Below are 19,525 nucleotides of genomic sequence, written 5' to 3' on the forward strand. Positions count from 1 at the left end.
CACCAGAAGCTCATTATGGTAACACTTGAGCCGGAAGTGACTCGGCTATTTTCGGCAGCAAGTATGTCAACGGATTAATATGACTTTGATGGTGATGACCATGCATTCACATCCGCACATTTTAAAGATTTACTTTAAGGGACCCCTATTCCCCATCCACAGATGTGGCTACTACCTTCACCATTACTTCACAGACAGTGTCCTGGCAGTTTGGAAAGAATGTTAGACAGTATTTAGCTTGTCTGTTTCTCTTCTTTAGCAAACAGTTTAGAAAGAATGCTAGACAGTTTTGATGTACTTGTTATTTTAGACATAGAACCTAATCTTATTCAGGGGTTGTTGCTAGACTGACTCAGACAAAGTACCTTTGTTTGGGAGTCTGGGAAAGCAGTCTTGCAATAAGATGGTAAAACTCTGCCAAGATAGATAACATAAGACTACACATCCATTGTTTTAAGAATTGGACCTACAGCATGAGTCATGGTGAGATGGCTAGCGAGGTGGGCAAGGCGAACGCTCCAGGTTGAGCCATCCGAGTTTAATTCCAGTCTTGTTTTGTTGTGGTGGACCAGAGACAGATAGAGTTCTACTGGAGGTTATCAGGGTGGGAATGACCTTACCAGAGCCGGGCTCAAATAGTATTTGTGCATTTTCAAATACTTTAGCTGCCCTTGGTTGAGCTTGCCTGGCGCAAAGTAACCAATAGAATAGGCCCAAAAGGCAAAACCCTGCCCATCTGGCACTCCGTGATGGCTATGTCAAATGTTGAAAGTATTTGATGGAAAACAAATACTATTTGAATCCAGGCCTGGGCCCCGCTATTTCCAAACGTGCACAGGCCTCTCGTGTCATGTGTCGGTTACAACACTCAAAATCAGATGACCTAGATCTGGTTCCTCTATCACTCCCCCTCTGTTCAGCCATCAGGTTGACCTTTGGAAGACTGGCCTGTTATCTATTTAGGTTCAGATCTCGTCAGTCTGGTTTGAACTGTTTATGGAAAGGTTGGCCATTTTAATGATGTGAGCCAAAATGCTACAAGAAGCTAGCACTTATCTCATTATAAATACGTAAGTATGTAAACATCACTGTGTGGTCCTTGCAGTGATTAAGAGTACACTACTGTACCATTGAACTTCGTGCACCCGTATCAAAACATGCTAATGACACTTGGAATTTGTCATTAACATGTGATATCACCTGTGCTACAACAATGAAGGTACCTTTGTCTGTGTGAGGTATCCAAGATGTAATCCAAGATGGTGGACGGACAGAGATGGTCTGAATGAAGGGCCTATTGTCCCCAAAGCCAGTCTCGGGTGTCATCACTTTCCCTTGTTTTCTGGGAATGTATAATTTGGTTCCAAACCTCTGGCTTGAGTTACTGTTGAAATCCCTTCGGGTAAGCCCTTGGTGGTGAAAATACAGCGTTGGGTTACAACAGACCTCCATTTGACAACAATGGCTTGGTTTCTCAAGACAAGGTTCTCCCAAACATTGAACCAGGAAATTCTGAAGTGGGAGAACTTGATGGTTTTAAGGATTGGTAAGAGTAGACAATGACACACTATGTTAACAACATTATAAGGTTTAGGGTTTGAAATGTCATCTAAGTCTATGACAATTCATTTCTAATAAATTTTTCAGTTTTTCTTATATGTCTGAAAGTTCATTTCCGATAACATTTTTCACATAGTTGTTTTTGATGGAATAGATTGTTATGATGTACAGTATACTTGACACACAAAGCTATTATTGCCTTGCTTATCAAATGCCTAAAACAACTCTGACCAGCCTAATACAAGCTCTTGGACTTAAGGCCTATTGTTGTTAGTTGAACATTATAATGGATTAATTATGCTATTTGACAGTTTACAAAGAGAGTTAAGTACATTTCTAGGAATATGCCAGAGGGATTGCAGTAGCTGTGACCCAAAGGTGCTTGGTGAGACTTAATCTAAGACAAAATACCTGGTACACAGAGGCCTGTATTTGTGAGGAATCAGGATGACGTCGTACTGCACCAATGACGTGGTTCTTTACTTGAGGTTGAGAATCACATCTGTTTCAGCTACTCTTCAACTATCAATGGGGAACGAGTCTCTGTATGTATCTGAAATGACACCGTATTCCCTGTAGTTCACTACTTTTGATGCTATAGGCCCGGGGTGTCATACAAATGTTCCACGCGGGCCGCTTTCGATCTTCACCGAGGTCCGGAGGGCCGCAGTTTAAACTGAGCTTGGCGTCAAAATTGCTTTAAAAAACTTGTCCTCTACCTATCACTTTCGGAATGTTCGATGCTTATTGACTGTCAAGCTTTTGTTTCGATGACTGTTAGCTAGCTGGACAGAGTGAAGAGACTATTCTGTATGTACTGAACAAAACGTTAAGCGCAACTTATAAAGTGTTGGTCCCATGTTTCATGAGCTGAAATAAAAGATCCCGGAAATTGTCCACATGCACAAAAAAAAATGTCTCTCAAGTTCTGTGCACAATTTTTTTATATCCCTGTTGGTGAGGATTTCTCCTTTGCCAAGATAATCCATCCACCCGACAGGTGTGGCATATCAAGAAGCTGATTAAACAGCATGATCATTACACAGGTTCACCTTGTGCTAAGGGACAATAAAAGGCAACTTAAATGTGCAATTTTGTCGCACAACACAATGCCACAGATGTCTCAAGTTTTGAGGGAGCGTGCAATTGGCATGCTGACGACAGAAATGTCCATCTGAGCTGTTAACAGAGAATTTAATGTTAATTTCCCTAACATAAGTCGCCTCCAACGTTACATTTTTGGGGGAGGGCAGTATGTCCAACCGGCCTTACATCCGCAGACCACCTGTAACCACGTGTAACCATGCCAAACCCGGACCTCCACATCCGGCTTCTTCACCTGCGGGATTGTCCGAGACCAGACACCCAGACAGCTGATAAAACTGAGGAGTATTTATGTCTGTAATAAAGCCCTTTTGTGGGAGAAAAAACAAATTCTGATTGGCTGCGCTCCTGCCCAGTCATGTGAAATCCATAGTTTAGGGCCTAATTCATTTATTTAAATTGACTGATTTCCTTATATGAACTGAAACTCGGTAAAATTGTCGAAGTTGTTGCATGTTGCGTTTATATTTTTGTTCAGTAAATATATTTATTTACTCAAACCGCACGCTGGCCTTGAGTTTGACACATGCTATAGGGAATAGGGTGCCATTTTGTACATTTGTAAACTTGAGACATCTCTATAAAAGACAATTGTTCTTGGAGGTTTTGGGGCCTGGATCACATTTCATTTCCTGAAGTGGCCCTATGTATGTTTCTCAACAGCCTTAGAGTCTTCTTTAGTGCCAGAACTCACTTCAACAGAAACCCGACAGTGGACAGGGGAATACCCTAACCCGAATAGCACACAGCTAAACTCATAGAGTAGATCCACCTTCATTAAGGACTAAATTGATCAGGCATTTTCACATTACAATAAAAGGAAATCGGATTCCATGTAAGGTATGCACTACTATTCCATTTTCTTCTTTACCAAAATATTTCCAACAAGATGGTTTCATCATCACCAGAGAAACCAGACTGTTTAGCAGAGACCCGGGGCTGCTTGTCACACTTTCTACTCTTGTGTGTAATTCTCAGCACCAGTCTGTCTTAGAAGACTCTCTTCAGCAATAATAGAAAGACCAAGTTCTTGGGTTGAAAAACCCTGCATCAATTTTAAACCTCCATCAACGAACCGTAACTTATTTTTCTCTCTTTTTCAGTCCTAAACCCCCTCCTACAGATGGCATCAAATCGAATCCGTCAAAGCGCCACAGGGATCGTCTGAACGGAGAGCTGGACAAGTTGACCGGGCTGTTGCCGTTCTCGGAGGATGTACGTGCGAGGCTGGACAAGTTGTCTGTGCTTCGGCTCAGTGTGGGATACCTCAAGGTCAAGAGCTTCTTCAGTGGTGGGTGGCACATACTCTGACTCATAGATAAACCAACACTTTAGCTGCCTCATAGCCATAACTCTTACGACAGAGGTGAAGACTGTTAGATTGAGACCTGTTTGGTTTGAGGCTTCTTTTTCTCCCTTCTTTTCGCCTCGCTTCTCAACTCTGACTGCTAGTCTCTCTCTCTCTCTCTCTCTCTCTCTCTCTCTCTCTCTCTCTCTCTCTCTCTCTCTCTCTCTCTCTCTCTCTCTCTCTCTCTCTCTCTCTCTCTCTCTCTCTCTCTCTCTCTCTCTCTCTCTCTCTCTCTCTCTCTCTCTCTCTCTCTCTCTCGCTCTCTCTCTCTCTCTCTCTCTCTTCCTCTCTATTCTCTCTCTCTCTCTCTCTCTCTCTCTCTCTCTCTCTCTCTCTCTCGCTCTCTCTCTCTCTCGCTCTCTCTCTCTCTTCCTCTCTATTTCTCTCAGGAAACGGTTTATATCTGTGTTGCCGTGTTAATTGCACTTTGAGTCTCTGAGGCCGAGTGTTGAGTAGAGGACAGACAGAAATATTACCTCAGAGTGTCACATGGCCAGACGCAAGCTTCCTTTTCCTGTCGAGTGGCAACACATGTTGTAAATATCATCACACACACACCCATCCCCCCACAGCCCGGCCCCTCTTAACTTTCCGGCCCCTCTTAACTCCCAAAACAGCAGAGGATGTTCTTGTGGTCGGAGATGTTAGCTAGCACTGCACATACACGCATGCACATACACACCAGAAGGGTTGACTGTCCTTGCTAGTTTCTGCCACACATAACTTTTCCTCAAACAGTTCCTGCCCTGTCCAAAATAGCATCAATTAGAAGAAGACTGTAGTCTCGTTGCAAGCCAGGCCCTGACGAGAGCTAACAGACACTCCGACAATTATTATAATTTTTTTTGGTCTGGGCATCCACCGACATAGCAGTTAGCGATAAACACTCTACATCAACAACAAAGGCAAATCAGACAAGGCCCTTTGCATATTGTATGTTTTGGACATAACTTCCTTGGCAACCAAAGGTGTTAATTGTAACGAATGGAGACATGCGTTTATTGCGTTACTAAGTAAACGTTGCCAGGGCGATGGCCATACACGAGTAGTCATAATGAGCGAGTAGTTATGAGCTACAAGCCCCAAAGCAGTTAGGAGATCCCGTTTTGTTTTTCGAATCCTCTTTTACACCACAACAACACACACAGCAGCAGCAGCAGAGCCTCTCACCCTCTCTCTCTTTCTCCCCTCACTCTCTATCCTCCCCTCTCTCTTTCTCTTATGGAGCAACAGAGAGGGTCAGAAGGACAGAGAGGGTCAGAAGGACAGAGAGGGTGTGTGGAGGGAGCTGGAAATCAGGCGTTGAACTCTGACTCCACCCGCACTCTACTTCCTGTGCAACCCCTTACCCTCCTTTCCTTCTTCTGTTCCCTCCCTTCCTCCTTCCTCATCGGCCTGTGTGAAGTTCAAGTTCACAAACACCCCCTCCCCTCAAACAAACGCAACAGGATCCTAGTAGAGTGGTGTACTGTGCTTGCACAGCATGGTCCAAAAAGGAGTCGTCTTATACATTCTATATGAGCATTTTTACATTATTAGTTGCTATTAAAGATACTAGAACTTTAGTTCAACTCTATTTAAAGTGGGCTTTGTATATTTTATACACACATTTTCTCGGTGATGCAATTTTGGTCAACCTCAAACATGCTGTGGAGGTCACTGCCCTTTGGTCATCCTCAAACATGCTGTGGTGGTCACTGCCCTTTGGTCATCCTCAAACATGCTGTGGTGGTCACTGCCCTTTGGTCATCCTCAAACATGCTGTGGTGGTCACTGCCCTTTGGTCATCCTCAAACATGCTGTGGTGGTCACTGCCCTTTGGTCATCCTCAAACATGCTGTGGCGGTCACTGCCCTTTGGTCATCCTCAAACATGCTGTGGTGGTCAACTCCCCTTGTCCGCTTTTAATTTCATGACCGCAAAACGCTTTGGTCAGGCCTGAGCTATGTAGATGTATGGAGAGCTCAGAGTAGGTTGAAGTGGCTGGATGTTTGGCTCAGGAGAAAGAAACCTCTGTACTCTTGAGGTCCAAGCTGGACCTGCTCTTTTATTTTTTTATTTTTTATTTTAACTTGGCAATTCAGTTAAGAACACATTCTTATTTACAATGACGGCCTACCCCGGCCAAACCCGGACGACGCTGGGCCAATTGTGCACCGCCCTATGGGACTCCCAATCACGGCCAGATGTGATGCAGCCTGGATCGTCCCTGCTCTGTCTTGCCCCTTGTCTCAATCATAGACCACTGAAGGATGATGGGAAGGAGGCCGGCCTAGGTGAGGTGTCGCGGTTGATGAGAAAAGCCCTAGGGTTGTGTCCCACGCCTCCCATGGCGCTCCACATAAGCAGCACATTGCAGCTTCCCCATGATCGTCAACCTACTGGCCCACCAGGCCAAAATGTGCTCTCTCTCTTCCTGTCTGCTGAATGTACGGTGTTTTAGTCTCCCCCAGATGTCTGCTCTCTGCAGGGGCCCCACTGCTACACAATCTATCTGTTGTCCATCTGGGCCGCCCCCAGGTGATGAGGGTAGGAAACAACTCTCCACCCCGCTGATCCTCAACACTGGGGCCCCACAAGGGTGCGTTCTCAGCCCTCGCCTGTACTCCCTGTTCACCCATGACTGCGTGGCCATGCACGCCTCCAACTCAATCATAAAGTTTGCAGACAACACTACAGTGGTAGGCTTGATTACCAACAACAACGAGACGGCCGGAAAATAAACTCACACTCAACGTCAACAAAACAAAGGAGATGATCGTGGACTTCAAGAAACAGCAGAGGGTGCAACCCCTATCCACATCAACAGGACAGTAGTGGAGAAGGTGGAAAGTTTTAAGTTCCTCGGCGTACACATCACGGACAAACTGAAATGGTCCACCCACACAGACAGCATGGTGAATAAGGCGCAACAGCGCCTCTTCAACCTCAGGATGCTGAAGAATTTTGGCTTGTCACCAAAAACACTCACAAACGTTTACAGATGCACAATCGAGAGCATCCTGTCGGGCTGTATCACCGCCTGGAACGGCAACTGCTCCGCACACAACCGTAAGGCTCTCCAGAGGGTAGTGAGGTCTGCACAACACATCATCGGGGGCAAACTACCTGCCCTCCAGGACACCTACACCACCCGATGTCACAGGAAGGCCATAAAGATCATCAAGGACAACAGCCACCGGAGCCACTGCCTGTTCACCCCGCTATCATCCAGAAGGCGAGGTCAGTACAGGTGCATCAAAGCTGCGACCGAGAGACTGAAAAACAGCTTCTATCTCAAGGCCATCTGACTGCTAAACAGCCATCATTAACATTGAGTGGCTGCTGCCAACATACTGACTCAAATCTCTAGCCACTTTAATAATTAATAATTGGATGTAATAAATGTATCGCCAGTCACTTTAAACAATGCCACTTTATATAATGTTTAACTACCCTACATTACTCATCTCATATGTATATACAATACTCTATACAATCTACTGCATCTTGCCTATCGCTCATCCATATATTTATATGTACATATTCTTATTCATTCCTTTGTTATTGTGAAATTGTTTGATTACTTGTTAGATATTACTGCACGGTCGGAACTAGAAGCACAAGCATTTCGCTACACTCGCATTAACATCTGCTAACCACGTGTATGTGACAAATTAAATTGTACTTGATTTGATTTGGTCTCACCATGGTGGTTATCTTTAGTGTGGGACCCCAGTTCAGAGTAGAAGTGTCAACCAACCATTTCCACACTTGATATCGCTCAGATATCTTCTGATTGAGAATGAATAAGAATGTGCGTGACCTCACAAAACAGCTTGTAGTTGCAACATTATTCCTATATCAACAATATCCACACATGGGGAACAACGGTGAATGTTACTAGATGTGTGTGGCTGAGCTCACCATGCGTTCTCGACTGCAATATGAACCGTGGTCTTTCAAGGCCGTCTTCACACCACCTGCTTCCTATCTCTGTGTTTGACTCGGTGGACCCTGTGAAGTAAGGGAGTGTCAGTGATAGTGTGGGAATAGAGGTTTGACACTGTACGACTCAGGGCTGAGGGTCAGTAAAGTCGAAAGGTCACCAGCCGTGAATCCATGTGACTCTATGTTGACACAACAGACACACTGTATTAGTGGGGCCCATGCAGAGTGCAGAAACCCGGGGGAGATAAACACTGTGTGTGTGTGTGTGTTTGTGTTTGTGTGTTGTGTGTGTGTGCGTGTGCCTGTGTGTGTGCGTGTGTGCGCGTGCGCGTACTGTCAGCAGACAGGGAGAAGGCATACTGGGATCTAGTGGGCCAGTAATTCTGATCATGTTGTATCACTGGATCTATGGTTCCTGACAGTGGTCTTTGTTGATGACGAACAGCACTTCACCCAGAGAAGAACTCAGAGACAGTCGTGAAAAAAAACACACTGAAGCATCGCTTTTCCTTTATCCGTCACACACAACACACACATCCATCTTTCCACCTCCTCCCTGTGCGTTGTCTCCCTGCTGAGCTCTCTGGCCTCTGTCTCTGTGAAGCCTGTTTATCATCTCTGGGATCTGAGGCTGCCTGCCTGCTGGGCGTGGAAGGGTGGAGGGGCACGTTTGGGGAGGGAAGCTCTGGAGCATTGCTGGCTGGCTGCACAACCACAACACGAGGGACTGCTGTCGGAGTCAGCTGTGTTTGCCTAGTGATGGATCTGACATATATATTATTGGTAGGCTTAAACCCTGTCACATTCCAGCTCTACTTATTGGAGCAGTGTTTAAATAAAAACGAGAAATAGGCCGTGTCCCATTATAACTGAAATATACCTGTCGTGTTCTTCATGTTCCTGTGGACCTGCAAGGTGTGCAGGTTTCTGTAATCCTAGCATAGCACTACTAACAATCAACTCTTCATTATAAGTTGTATTTTAGTTGAATTTGTGTTGGTGCTGGGCTAGAGCAAAAGCCTGCACACCTTGTGGGTTCCTAGGAAACAGGTTTGAAGAGCACTCCTCCATTATGTAAAGTCCTATGAAATAAATCTGGGGCCATGCCTCCCAAATTTATCTCCGTTAGCGATGCCATTACCCCCCCCCTCGCTGAATCCTGTATTGGGCCTCTGTGACGATTTCACACACCTTCCCCCACCACCGTCCATGGCTTTCCCAGATGTTTTTCCAGCGTTGGGATTTTGCTTTGGGGAATAGGGAGTAGTGCAGGTTGGGTCGCTAGCATTCCCCAACAGAGAGAGGCTGTAAAACAGGCTAAACAAGCTACTGAGAGTCACCTTTGACCCCTCCATGCAAACCAATCTCACATTCTCCTGAGGTCATGATAAGGTTGTACTGAGGTTGTAATAAGGTTGGACTATGGCAACTATGATTCATTCCACTTCCCGTGTGACATACATTTGGTCGTATTTGTTATTATTCTGAACTGAAACCGTTTTTGAATGGATCTCTTTCAGTTACTGTTGTTTTGTTACGAAGTGTTGACAGAGTGACATGGAGCAGCTTGGCACTCAGGGATGGTGTTGAGTTGTGTGGGTGTTACTGTTGGTGAGATAGATACAACACAGGGTTGGACTCAACATTAGTGCAAAAAGTAGAAAGACAGGGCTGCCATTTTGCTGAGAAACAAATGCTCCCACGGAGACTAAACACACACTAAATGCTAAATCCTAAAACCAAAACAGAACAATATTGGGATAACACAGATTTTCCTAATCCGTGCACGGAGAAATCATGAAACAGATTCAGTATTGACACAGTTGTGACATCTCAGGCCCAGGTTAGAGAAGTATGTGTTTATATGTTCATACACTCAAATGACTGTAATGCACTGTCATCTCAACATTGACCTTGTATTTTAATTTTTTTCTGTATTTAACTAGGCAAGTCAGTTAAGAACAAATGCTTATTTTCAATGACGGCCTAGGAACAGTGGGTTAACTGCCTTGTTCAGGGGCAGAACGACAGATTCGTACCTTGTCAGCTCAGGGACTCGATCTTGCAACCTTTCGGTTACTAGTCCAACGCTCTAACCACTAAGCTACGCTGCCGCCCCGATACACCCCATATCCCTTTGTTGATTTTGAAGTCATCATAAATAGCTGCCAGAAGGATGGATGCAATTTGTAAAGTGCATGATCACACACCAGATCAATTTGCATTGCTATTGCCATTCTTCTAGCCGGTCTATGTGACGCCATTATAACTGCAGTGAGTAAGCTGTGTTATTGAATGGGATGGTGTCTGGACATGTTCAGCTGGGTAGTGTTTGACATTGTAGACACATTGAGGGCTACGCACACACACACACACACACATGCACGCACGCATGCACACACACGCACACGCACACACACACACACATGAACAAACACACACACACGCACGCACGCACACACACACACACACACACACACACACACACACACACACACACACACACACACACACACACACACACACACACACACACACACACACACACACACACACACACACACACACACACACCAACAAACACACACACAAATGCAAACACTGCTCCAGGACATAACATGATAAAATGGAGTGAGGAGAAGTCACAGAGACAGGGAGGAATGTTCCCTGTCACCATTAGCAGTGACCTCTAACCCCTGACCTCCCAGAACAACCTCACAGGCTCTGGCAGGCTCAAGGTTTTGACATGTTGTTGTTGACTACCTAGACACAAGGGTTTCCCAAACTCGGTCCTGGGGCCCCAGTCTGTCCTCTACCCAACACTCGGCCTCAGAGACTCAAAGTGTAATTGCCCTAACACTACATAGGTGATTCAAATAACCAACTCATCATCAAGCTTTGAATATTTGAAATCCTGTGTGTAGTGCTAGGGCAAAAAAAAACTAAACGTCCACCTGGAGGGTGAGGGGCCCCGGAGTGTCATGCAGGTGAATGAGGACCCAAAAGCGACTTGGCGAAAACAGAGTCTTTAATCCAGTAAAGTAATTCTACAAACATAAGACATAATTCCACTCGTAATGACGAGAACAGACTGGAGACTCGATCAAGAACTGCAGGTTGCCTCGGGAAGGCACTTAAACCTAGCAGACTCAGACACCTGCTCTCCACGCAGCATCTGAGGGACACACGACACGACAGGGCGATACACAGACACAGCACGGTGAACAATAGACAAGGATCCGACAGGACAGGAACGGAAAACAAGGGAAGAAATAGGGACTCTAATCAGGGGAAAAGATAAGGAACAGGTGTGGGAAGACTAAATGATTGATTAGGGGAATAGGAACAGCTGGGAGCAGGAACGGAACGATAGAGAGAAGAGAGAGAGGAAGGGAGAGAGAAAAAGGGGAACGAACCTAAAAAGACCAGCAGGGGGAAAAAGCAAAATGACAAGACAATCTAAGACAAAACATGACAGTACCCCCCCACTCACCGAGCGCCTCCTGGCGCACTCGAGGAGGAATCCTGGCGGCAACGGAGGAAATCATCAATGAGTGAACGGTCCAGCACGTCCCGAGACGGAACCCAACTCCTCTCCTCAGGACCGTAACCCTCCCAATCCACTAAGTATTGGTGACCCCGTCCCGAGAACGCATGTCCATGATCCTACTTACCTTGTAAATAGGTGCGCTCTCGACAAGGACGGGAGGGGGGGAGGGAAGACGAACGGGGGTGCGAAGAAAGGGCTTGACACAGGAGACATGGAAGACAGGATGGACGCGACGAAGATGTCGCGGAAGAAGCAGTCGCACAGCGACAGGATTGACGACCTGGGAGACACGGAACGGACCAATGAACCGCGGAGTCAACTTACGAGAAGCAGTCGTAAGAGGAAGGTTGCGAGTGGAAAGCCACACTCTCTGGCCGCAACAATACCTAGGACTCTTAATCCTGCGTTTATTGGCGGCTCTCACAGTCTGTGCCCTGTAACGGCAAAGTGCAGACCTCACCCTCCTCCAGGTGCGCTCACAACGTTGGACAAACGCTTGAGCGGAGGGAACGCTGGACTCGGCAAGCTGGGAAGAGAACAGAGGAGGCTGGTAACCCAGACTACTCTGAAACGGAGATAACCCGGTAGCAGACGAAGGAAGCGAGTTGTGAGCGTATTCTGCCCAGGGGAGCTGTTCTGCCCAAGACGCAGGGTTTCTGAAGGAAAGGCTGCGTAGTATGCGACCAATCGTCTGATTGGCCCTCTCTGCTTGACCGTTAGACTGGGGATGAAACCCGGAAGAGAGACTGACGGACGCACCAATCAAACGACAGAACTCCCTCCAAAACTGTGACGTGAATTGCGGGCCTCTGTCTGAAACGGCGTCTAACGGGAGGCCATGAATTCTGAACACATTCTCGATGATGATTTGTGCCGTCTCCTTAGCGGAAGGAAGTTTAGCGAGGGGAATGAAATGTGCCGCCTTAGAGAACCTATCGACAACCGTAAGAATCACAGTCTTCCCCGCAGACAAAGGCAGACTGGTAATGAAGTCTAGGGCGATGTGAGACCATGGTCGAGAAGGAATGGGGAGCGGTCTGAGACGACCGGCAGGAGGAGAGTTACCCGACTTAGTCTGCGCGCAGTCCGAACAAGCAGCCACGAAACGGCGCGTGTCACGCTCCTGAGTCGGCCACCAAAAGCGCTGGCGAATAGACGCAAGAGTGCCTCGAACACCGGGATGACCAGCTAACTTGGCAGAGTGAGCCCACTGAAGAACAGCCAGACGAGTGGAAACAGGAACGAAAAGGAGGTTACTAGGACAAGCGCGCGGCGACGCAGTGTGCGTGAGTGCTTGCTTAACCTGTCTTTCAATTCCCCAGACTGTCAACCCGACAACACGCCCATAAGGAAGAATCCCCTCGGGATCAGTAGAAGCCACAGAAGAACTAAACAGACGGGATAAGGCATCAGGCTTGGTGTTTTTGCTACCCGGACGGTAAGAAATCACAAACTCGAAACGAGCGAAAAACAACGCCCAACGAGCTTGACGGGCATTAAGTCGTTTGGCAGAACGGATGTACTCAAGGTTCTTATGGTCTGTCCAAACGACAAAAGGAACGGTCGCCCCCTCCAACCACTGTCGCCATTCGCCTAGGGCTAAGCGGATGGCGAGCAGTTCGCGGTTACCCACATCATAGTTGCGTTCAGATGGCGACAGGCGATGAGAAAAATAAGCGCAAGGATGAACCTTATCGTCAGACTGGAAGCGCTGGGATAGAATGGCTCCCACGCCTACCTCTGAAGCGTCAACCTCGACAATGAATTGTCTAGTGACGTCAGGAGTAACGAGGATAGGAGCGGACGTAAAACGTTCTTTTAGAAGATCAAAAGCTCCTGGGCGGAACCGGACCACTTAAAACACGTCTTGACAGAAGTAAGAGCTGTGAGAGGGGCAGCAACTTGACCGAAATTACGAATGAAACGCCGATAGAAATTAGCGAAACCTAAAAAGCGCTGCAACTCGACACGTGACCTTGGAACGGGCCAATCACTGACAGCTTGGACCTTAGCGGAATCCATCTGAATGCCTTCAGCGGAAATAACGGAACCGAGAAAAGTAACGGAGGAGACATGAAAAGAGCACTTCTCAGCCTTCACGTAGAGACAATTCTCTAAAAGGCGCTGTAGAACACGTCGAACGTGCTGAACATGAATCTTGAGTGACGGTGAAAAAATCAGGATATCGTCAAGATAGACAAAAACAAAGATGTTCAGCATGTCTCTCAGAACATCATTAACTAATGCCTGAAAAACAGCTGGCGCATTGGCGAGACCAAACGGCAGAACCCGGTACTCAAAATGCCCTAACGGAGTGTTAAACGCCGTTTTCCACTCGTCCCCCTCTCTGATGCGCACGAGATGGTAAGCGTTACGAAGGTCCAACTTAGTAAAGCACCTGGCTCCCTGCAGAATCTCGAAGGCTGATGACATAAGGGGAAGCGGATAACGATTCTTAACCGTTATGTCATTCAGCCCTCGATAATCCACGCAGGGGCGCAGAGTACCGTCCTTTTTCTTAACAAAAAGAACCCCGCCCTGGCCGGAGAGGAAGAAGGCACTATGGTACCGGCGTCAAGAGACACAGATAAATAATCCTCGAGAGCCTTACGTTCGGGAGCCGACAGAGAGTATAGTCTACCCCGAGGAGGAGTGGTCCCCGGAAGGAGATCAATACTACAATCATACGACCGGTGAGGAGGAAGGGAGTTGGCTCGGGACCGACTGAAGACCGTGCGCAGATCATGATATTCCTCCGGCACTCCTGTCAAATCGCCAGGTTCCTCCTGAGAAGTGGGGACAGAAGAAATGGGAGGGATGGCAGACATTAAACACTTCACATGACAAGAAACGTTCCAGGATAGGATAAAATTACTAGACCAATTAATAGAAGGATTATGACATACTAGCCAGGGATGACCCAAAACAACAGGTGTAAAAGGTGAACGAAAAATCAAAAAAGAAATAGTCTCACTGTGGTTACCAGATCCTGTGAGAGTTAAAGGTAGTGTCTCAAATCTGATACTGGGAAGATGACTACCATCTAAGGCAAACATGGGCGTAGGCTTGTCTAACTGTCTGAAAGGAATGTCATGTTTCCGAGCCCATGCTTCGTCCATGAAACAACCCTCAGCCCCCGAGTCAATCAAGGCACTGCATGTAGCACCCGAACCGGTCCAGCGTAGATGGACCGACATAGTAGTACAGGATCTAGATGAAGAGACCTGAGTAGTAGCCCTCACCAGTAGCCCTCCGCTTACTGATGAGCTCTGGCCTTTTACTGGACATGAATTGACAAAATGTCCATCAAATCCGCAATAGAGACACAGGCGGTTGGTGATCCTCCGTTCCCTCTCCTTAGTCGAGATGCGAATACCTCCCAGCTGCATGGGCTCAGTCTCTGAGCCAGAGGAGGGAGATGGTTGCGATGCGGAGCAGGGAAACACCGTTGACGCGAGCTCTCTTCCACGAGCTTGGTGACGAAGATCTACCCGTCGTTCTATGCGGATGGCGAGAGCAATCAAAGAGTCCACACTGGAAGGAACCTCCCGAGAGAGAATCTCATCTTTGACCACTGCGTGGAGTCCCTCCAGAAAACGAGCGAGCAGCGCCGGCTCGTTCCAGTCACTAGAGGCAGCAAGAGTGCGAAACTCTATAGAGTAATCCGTTATGGATCGATCACCTTGGCATAGGGAAGCCAGGGCCCTAGAAGCCTCCCTACCAAAAACTGAACGGTCAAAAACCCGAATCATCTCCTCTTTAAAGTTCTGGTAATTGTTTGAACAATCAGCCCTTGCCTCCCAGATAGCTGTGCCCCACTCTCGAGCCCGGCCAGTAAGGAGTGAAATGACGTAAGCAACCCGAGCTCTCTCGCTAGAGTATGTGTTGGGTTGGAGAGAGAACACAATATCACACTGGGTGAGAAAGGAGCGGCACTCCGTGGGCTGCCCGGAGTAGCAAGGTGGGTTATTAACCCTAGGTTCCGGAGGCTCGGCAGGCCAGGAAGTAACAGGTGGCACGAGACGAAGACTCTGGAACTGTCCAGAGAGGTCGGAAACCTGAGCGGACAGGTTCTCCACGGCATGGCGAGCAGCAGACAATTCCTGCTCGTGTCTGCCGAGCATGGCTCCTTGGATCTCGACGGCAGTGTTACGAACGTCTGTAGTCGCTGGGTCCATTCTTTGGTCGGATCCTTCTGTCATGCAGGTGAATGAGGACCCAAAAGCGACTTGGCGAAAACAGAGTCTTTAATCCAGTAAAGTAATTCTACAAACATAAGACATAATTCCACTCGTAATGACGAGAACAGACTGGAGACTCGATCAAGAACTGCAGGTTGCCTCGGGAAGGCACTTGAACCTAGCAGACTCAGACACCTGCTCTCCACGCAGCATCTGAGGGACACACGACACGACAGGGCGATACACAGACACAGCACGGTGAACAATAGACAAGGATCCGACAGGACAGGAACGGAAAACAAGGGAAGAAATAGGGACTCTAATCAGGGGAAAAGATAAGGAACAGGTGTGGGAAGACTAAATGATTGATTAGGGGAATAGGAACAGCTGGGAGCAGGAACGGAACGATAGAGAGAAGAGAGAGAGGAAGGGAGAGAGAAAAAGGGGAACGAACCTAAAAAGACCAGCAGGGGGAAAAAGCAAAATGACAAGACAATCTAAGACAAAACATGACACGGAGGGGCCCAGGACCGAGTTTGGAGAACCCTAACCTAGACCAAGGACAGGTACAGTCATTACAAAGCTTTAGTTCAAATACCTGTTTGAGAGGGATAACAATCGCTGCTAGTCTAACTCTATGACAGAATGAGGCCCCAGTCTTAGGACTGACGGTGTGTACTGAGTTTTACCTTAGATGACTAGTGCTCTCTCTGTTTCTCCCTCCTTGCCGCTCTCTTTCACCTTCATTTTCTCACTCTTTTTTTTATTCCACTCACCCCCTCGACCCGCTCTTTACCAAGCAAAGTATGAAAGCAGACCAATACCTGAAGCATTATAATGGGATTTCTATAACCGATTCAGGCAACGGTGAGACACGCCATCCTTTTTTCAGATGGGTAAATATCCTAGGACATGTGACAATGATGAAGCTGTTGTGTGAATCACACTGACAGAGTGGTTTATGAGCCTATAATGTCACAACCTGACTAAAACACAAGTCACTCTGTAAAAGTTGAAATCTGTTTTTGAAGAACTGGACTAGTCACATGAATTCTTTCACTATGACACATAGTTATAGTGTTGTAGGAATGTCCCCGTGGGCACCGCAATAAGAATAACAACAATGGTGATTATTTAACCACAGTGATATTACCAACCTCCACCCATTTAACACAACGATGTCAAGACCGGCTTGTGATTTACAGCCCAGTACACACTGAGTAAACCCCAAAAAAAGACATATCGCCATGAAAGCCAAACTTTAATGACATGCTCTTTTTCTCTTTTTTTTTCGACTGGAGTCGTTTTCTTCTCTCCGTTTTTCTTCTCTCTGTTTTCTTGTGGCACGGTGGGTCTTTGGCGGGTACTTTGGGCATGTTCCTACTTGAGCAGCTAGCCGCTTGCTGCTGTGTTTTGACTGGGGTTGTGCTGAAGAGGGTAAGCCAATAGTCATGGCCCTGTGCAAGCTGAGATGGCTAGGATGGAGTCCTGCATTGGGTGGGTTGGGTGGACCTGGAAAGATCCGGAAGAATCTAGCTTTGTACAGGAGTGCAGTTCAGTGGCTGCCACAGACCAAGGGCTCTGTAATTTACTCCATTGTTGCTTCATGCCCGTCTTGTTCATCTCGCTGGCTTGCTTAGATTGGGCACAGGGTGAACAGGCCCCACCCCTGCCATAAAAATACAAAATCCAATTTATTGAGCAACGCCCTCTCTGCAATGTAAACAAACACAAGGCCAAACAGTTGGTACATGTACAATATCTGTGTCTGGTTAGCGTGAGCTCCTCTACTTTCCAGATGGTGTCGAGGTCCTGTGTTTGAGTTATGATCATGTTCCATTGCAGGCGAAATGCCAAGACTTGAGGAATCTGCCACATGCCTACTAAGCCATATCACGAACCCAGCAGATTCCTCCAGGTATACCGACCGCTAGCTAGCTCTGAAATACTAGCCCTGTGCCGTATTTGAACTAAAATGTCACTGGAGTCTCTGCTCGTAGTTGGGATTGAGTTTAACAAGAGATTTCTATCTGTAAATTCCCCAAATAAAGAGTTATGCATTGTAAGGCATTGATTGCTACAATGTCTACATATGACATTTTTGAGTAAACGGTGGTCAGAGATGAGTAAGGGGAGGGTTACTGTTAGGGTTAACCTCTCTTGGGTAGGGGGCAGTATTTTCACATCCGGATAAAAAGCGTGCCCAAAGTAAACTGCCTGTTACTCAGTCCCAGAAGCTAGGATGTGCATATAATTGGTAGATTCCCCCCTTCCCATAAGAAGTTAAGGTGTGCATTGAACCAGTCACAGCAGTTGAGAGGTTTGTAGAACCAATCACAGGATGACCACAGGGGTCATAATGTCAGACAGTGGTAAGCAGCAGTCGAGTAAAGCTGTCTCAATCAGGCCAGGTTAAAGGTCACCATGCAGGACAGGTTGAGACTGGCCCTAATGACCTACAGCTTTCAATCTCTTTCAATTAATGTTCCTTGTAGAGCTCAAGCCCTATTTGTGTGTGTGTGTGTGTGTGTGTGTGTGTGTGTGTGTGTGTGTGTGTGTGTGTGTGTGTGTGTGTGTGTGTGTGTGTGTGTGTGTGTGTGTGTGTGTGTGTGTGTGTGTGTGTGTGTGTGTGTGTGTGTGTGTGTGTGCGTGCGTGCGTGCGTGCGCGTGTGCGTGCGTGCGTTTTTGTGTTTGAGTGAGTGGAATTTCCTTTTTTTCCACATAAGAAATTACTGTAAGAACTTTACAATTACGACAGAATGAATGACTCCAGCCAAAACAAATATTGATGTTCTGCCTCCCTCTGAAACGAACTGCCTCTTTTTTTCCTACCAACAATGGAGAAGCCGTCAAACTTTCTCTCTATGGAAGAATACAATGGTTGGAAAACAAATAGGCCCAGGAAAAGCAATGCTTGGGGAAGTCAATGTCAAAAGTTTCTTTTGTAATTTGAAGTAAGTAAGTAAAAGAAAAAGGGGTTTTCGTATTAGCTCCCCGCACTAGTTGAAAAGGAGTCATCTGTTGAGAGTGAAAGTCAAAAGGGGTTCTCATAGAGCAAGGGACTTGTAGGTCTACTCCTTATCATTTCCGTAGACCTACTCCTTATCATTTCTGTAGACCTACTCCTTATCATTTCTGTAGACCTACTCCTTATCATTTCTGTAGACCTACTCCTTATCATTTCTGTAGGTCTGCTCCTGTTTCTTTCTGTTGACCTACCCCTTATCATTTCTGTAGACCTACTCCTTATCATTTCTGTAGACCTACTCCTTATCATTTCTGTAGACCTACTCCTTATCATTTCTGTAGACCTACTCCTTATCATTTCTTTAGGTCTGCTCCTGTTTCTTTCTGTCGGTCTGCTCTTGTTTCTTTCTGTAGGTCCTACTCCTGTTTCTTTCTGTAGACCTACTCCTTATCATTTCTGTAGACCTACTCCTTATCATTTCTGTAGGCCTGCTCCTGTTTCTTTCTGTAGACCTACTCCTTATCATTTCTTTAGACCTACTCCTTATCATTTCTGTAGACCTACTCCTTATCATTTCTGTAGACCTACTCCTTATCATTTCTGTAGACCTACTCCTTATCATTTCTGTAGACCTACTCCTTATCATTTCTGTAGACCTACTCCTTATCATTTCTGTAGACCTACTCCTTATCATTTCTGTAGACCTACTTCTTATCATTTCTGTAGACCTACTCCTTATCATTTCCGTAGGCTTGCTCCTGTTTCTTTCTGTGGGTCCTACTCCTGTTTCTTTCTGTGGGTCCTACTCCTGTTTCTTTCTGTGGGTCCTACTCCTGTTTCTTTCTGTGGGTCCTACTCCTGTTTCTTTCTGTGGGTCCTACTCC

The 19,525-nt window shown here is 46.6% G+C and overlaps 1 protein-coding gene across 1 annotated transcript in view; it reads left to right on the top strand.

Annotated features, from left to right (window-relative positions):
* LOC124011525 (aryl hydrocarbon receptor-like) overlaps window positions 1-19,525 on the top strand; it is an 83,102-nt gene that overhangs the window by 2,805 nt on the left and 60,772 nt on the right. Inside the window, exon 2 of the mRNA XM_046324975.1 lies at window positions 3,768-3,955. Within this exon, the coding sequence (XP_046180931.1) occupies window positions 3,768-3,955 (188 nt within the window). The remainder of the gene's footprint in view (window positions 1-3,767; window positions 3,956-19,525) is intronic.

This window comes from Oncorhynchus gorbuscha, linkage group LG23 (assembly GCF_021184085.1).
Source record: "Oncorhynchus gorbuscha isolate QuinsamMale2020 ecotype Even-year linkage group LG23, OgorEven_v1.0, whole genome shotgun sequence".
NCBI lineage: Eukaryota > Metazoa > Chordata > Actinopteri > Salmoniformes > Salmonidae > Oncorhynchus > Oncorhynchus gorbuscha.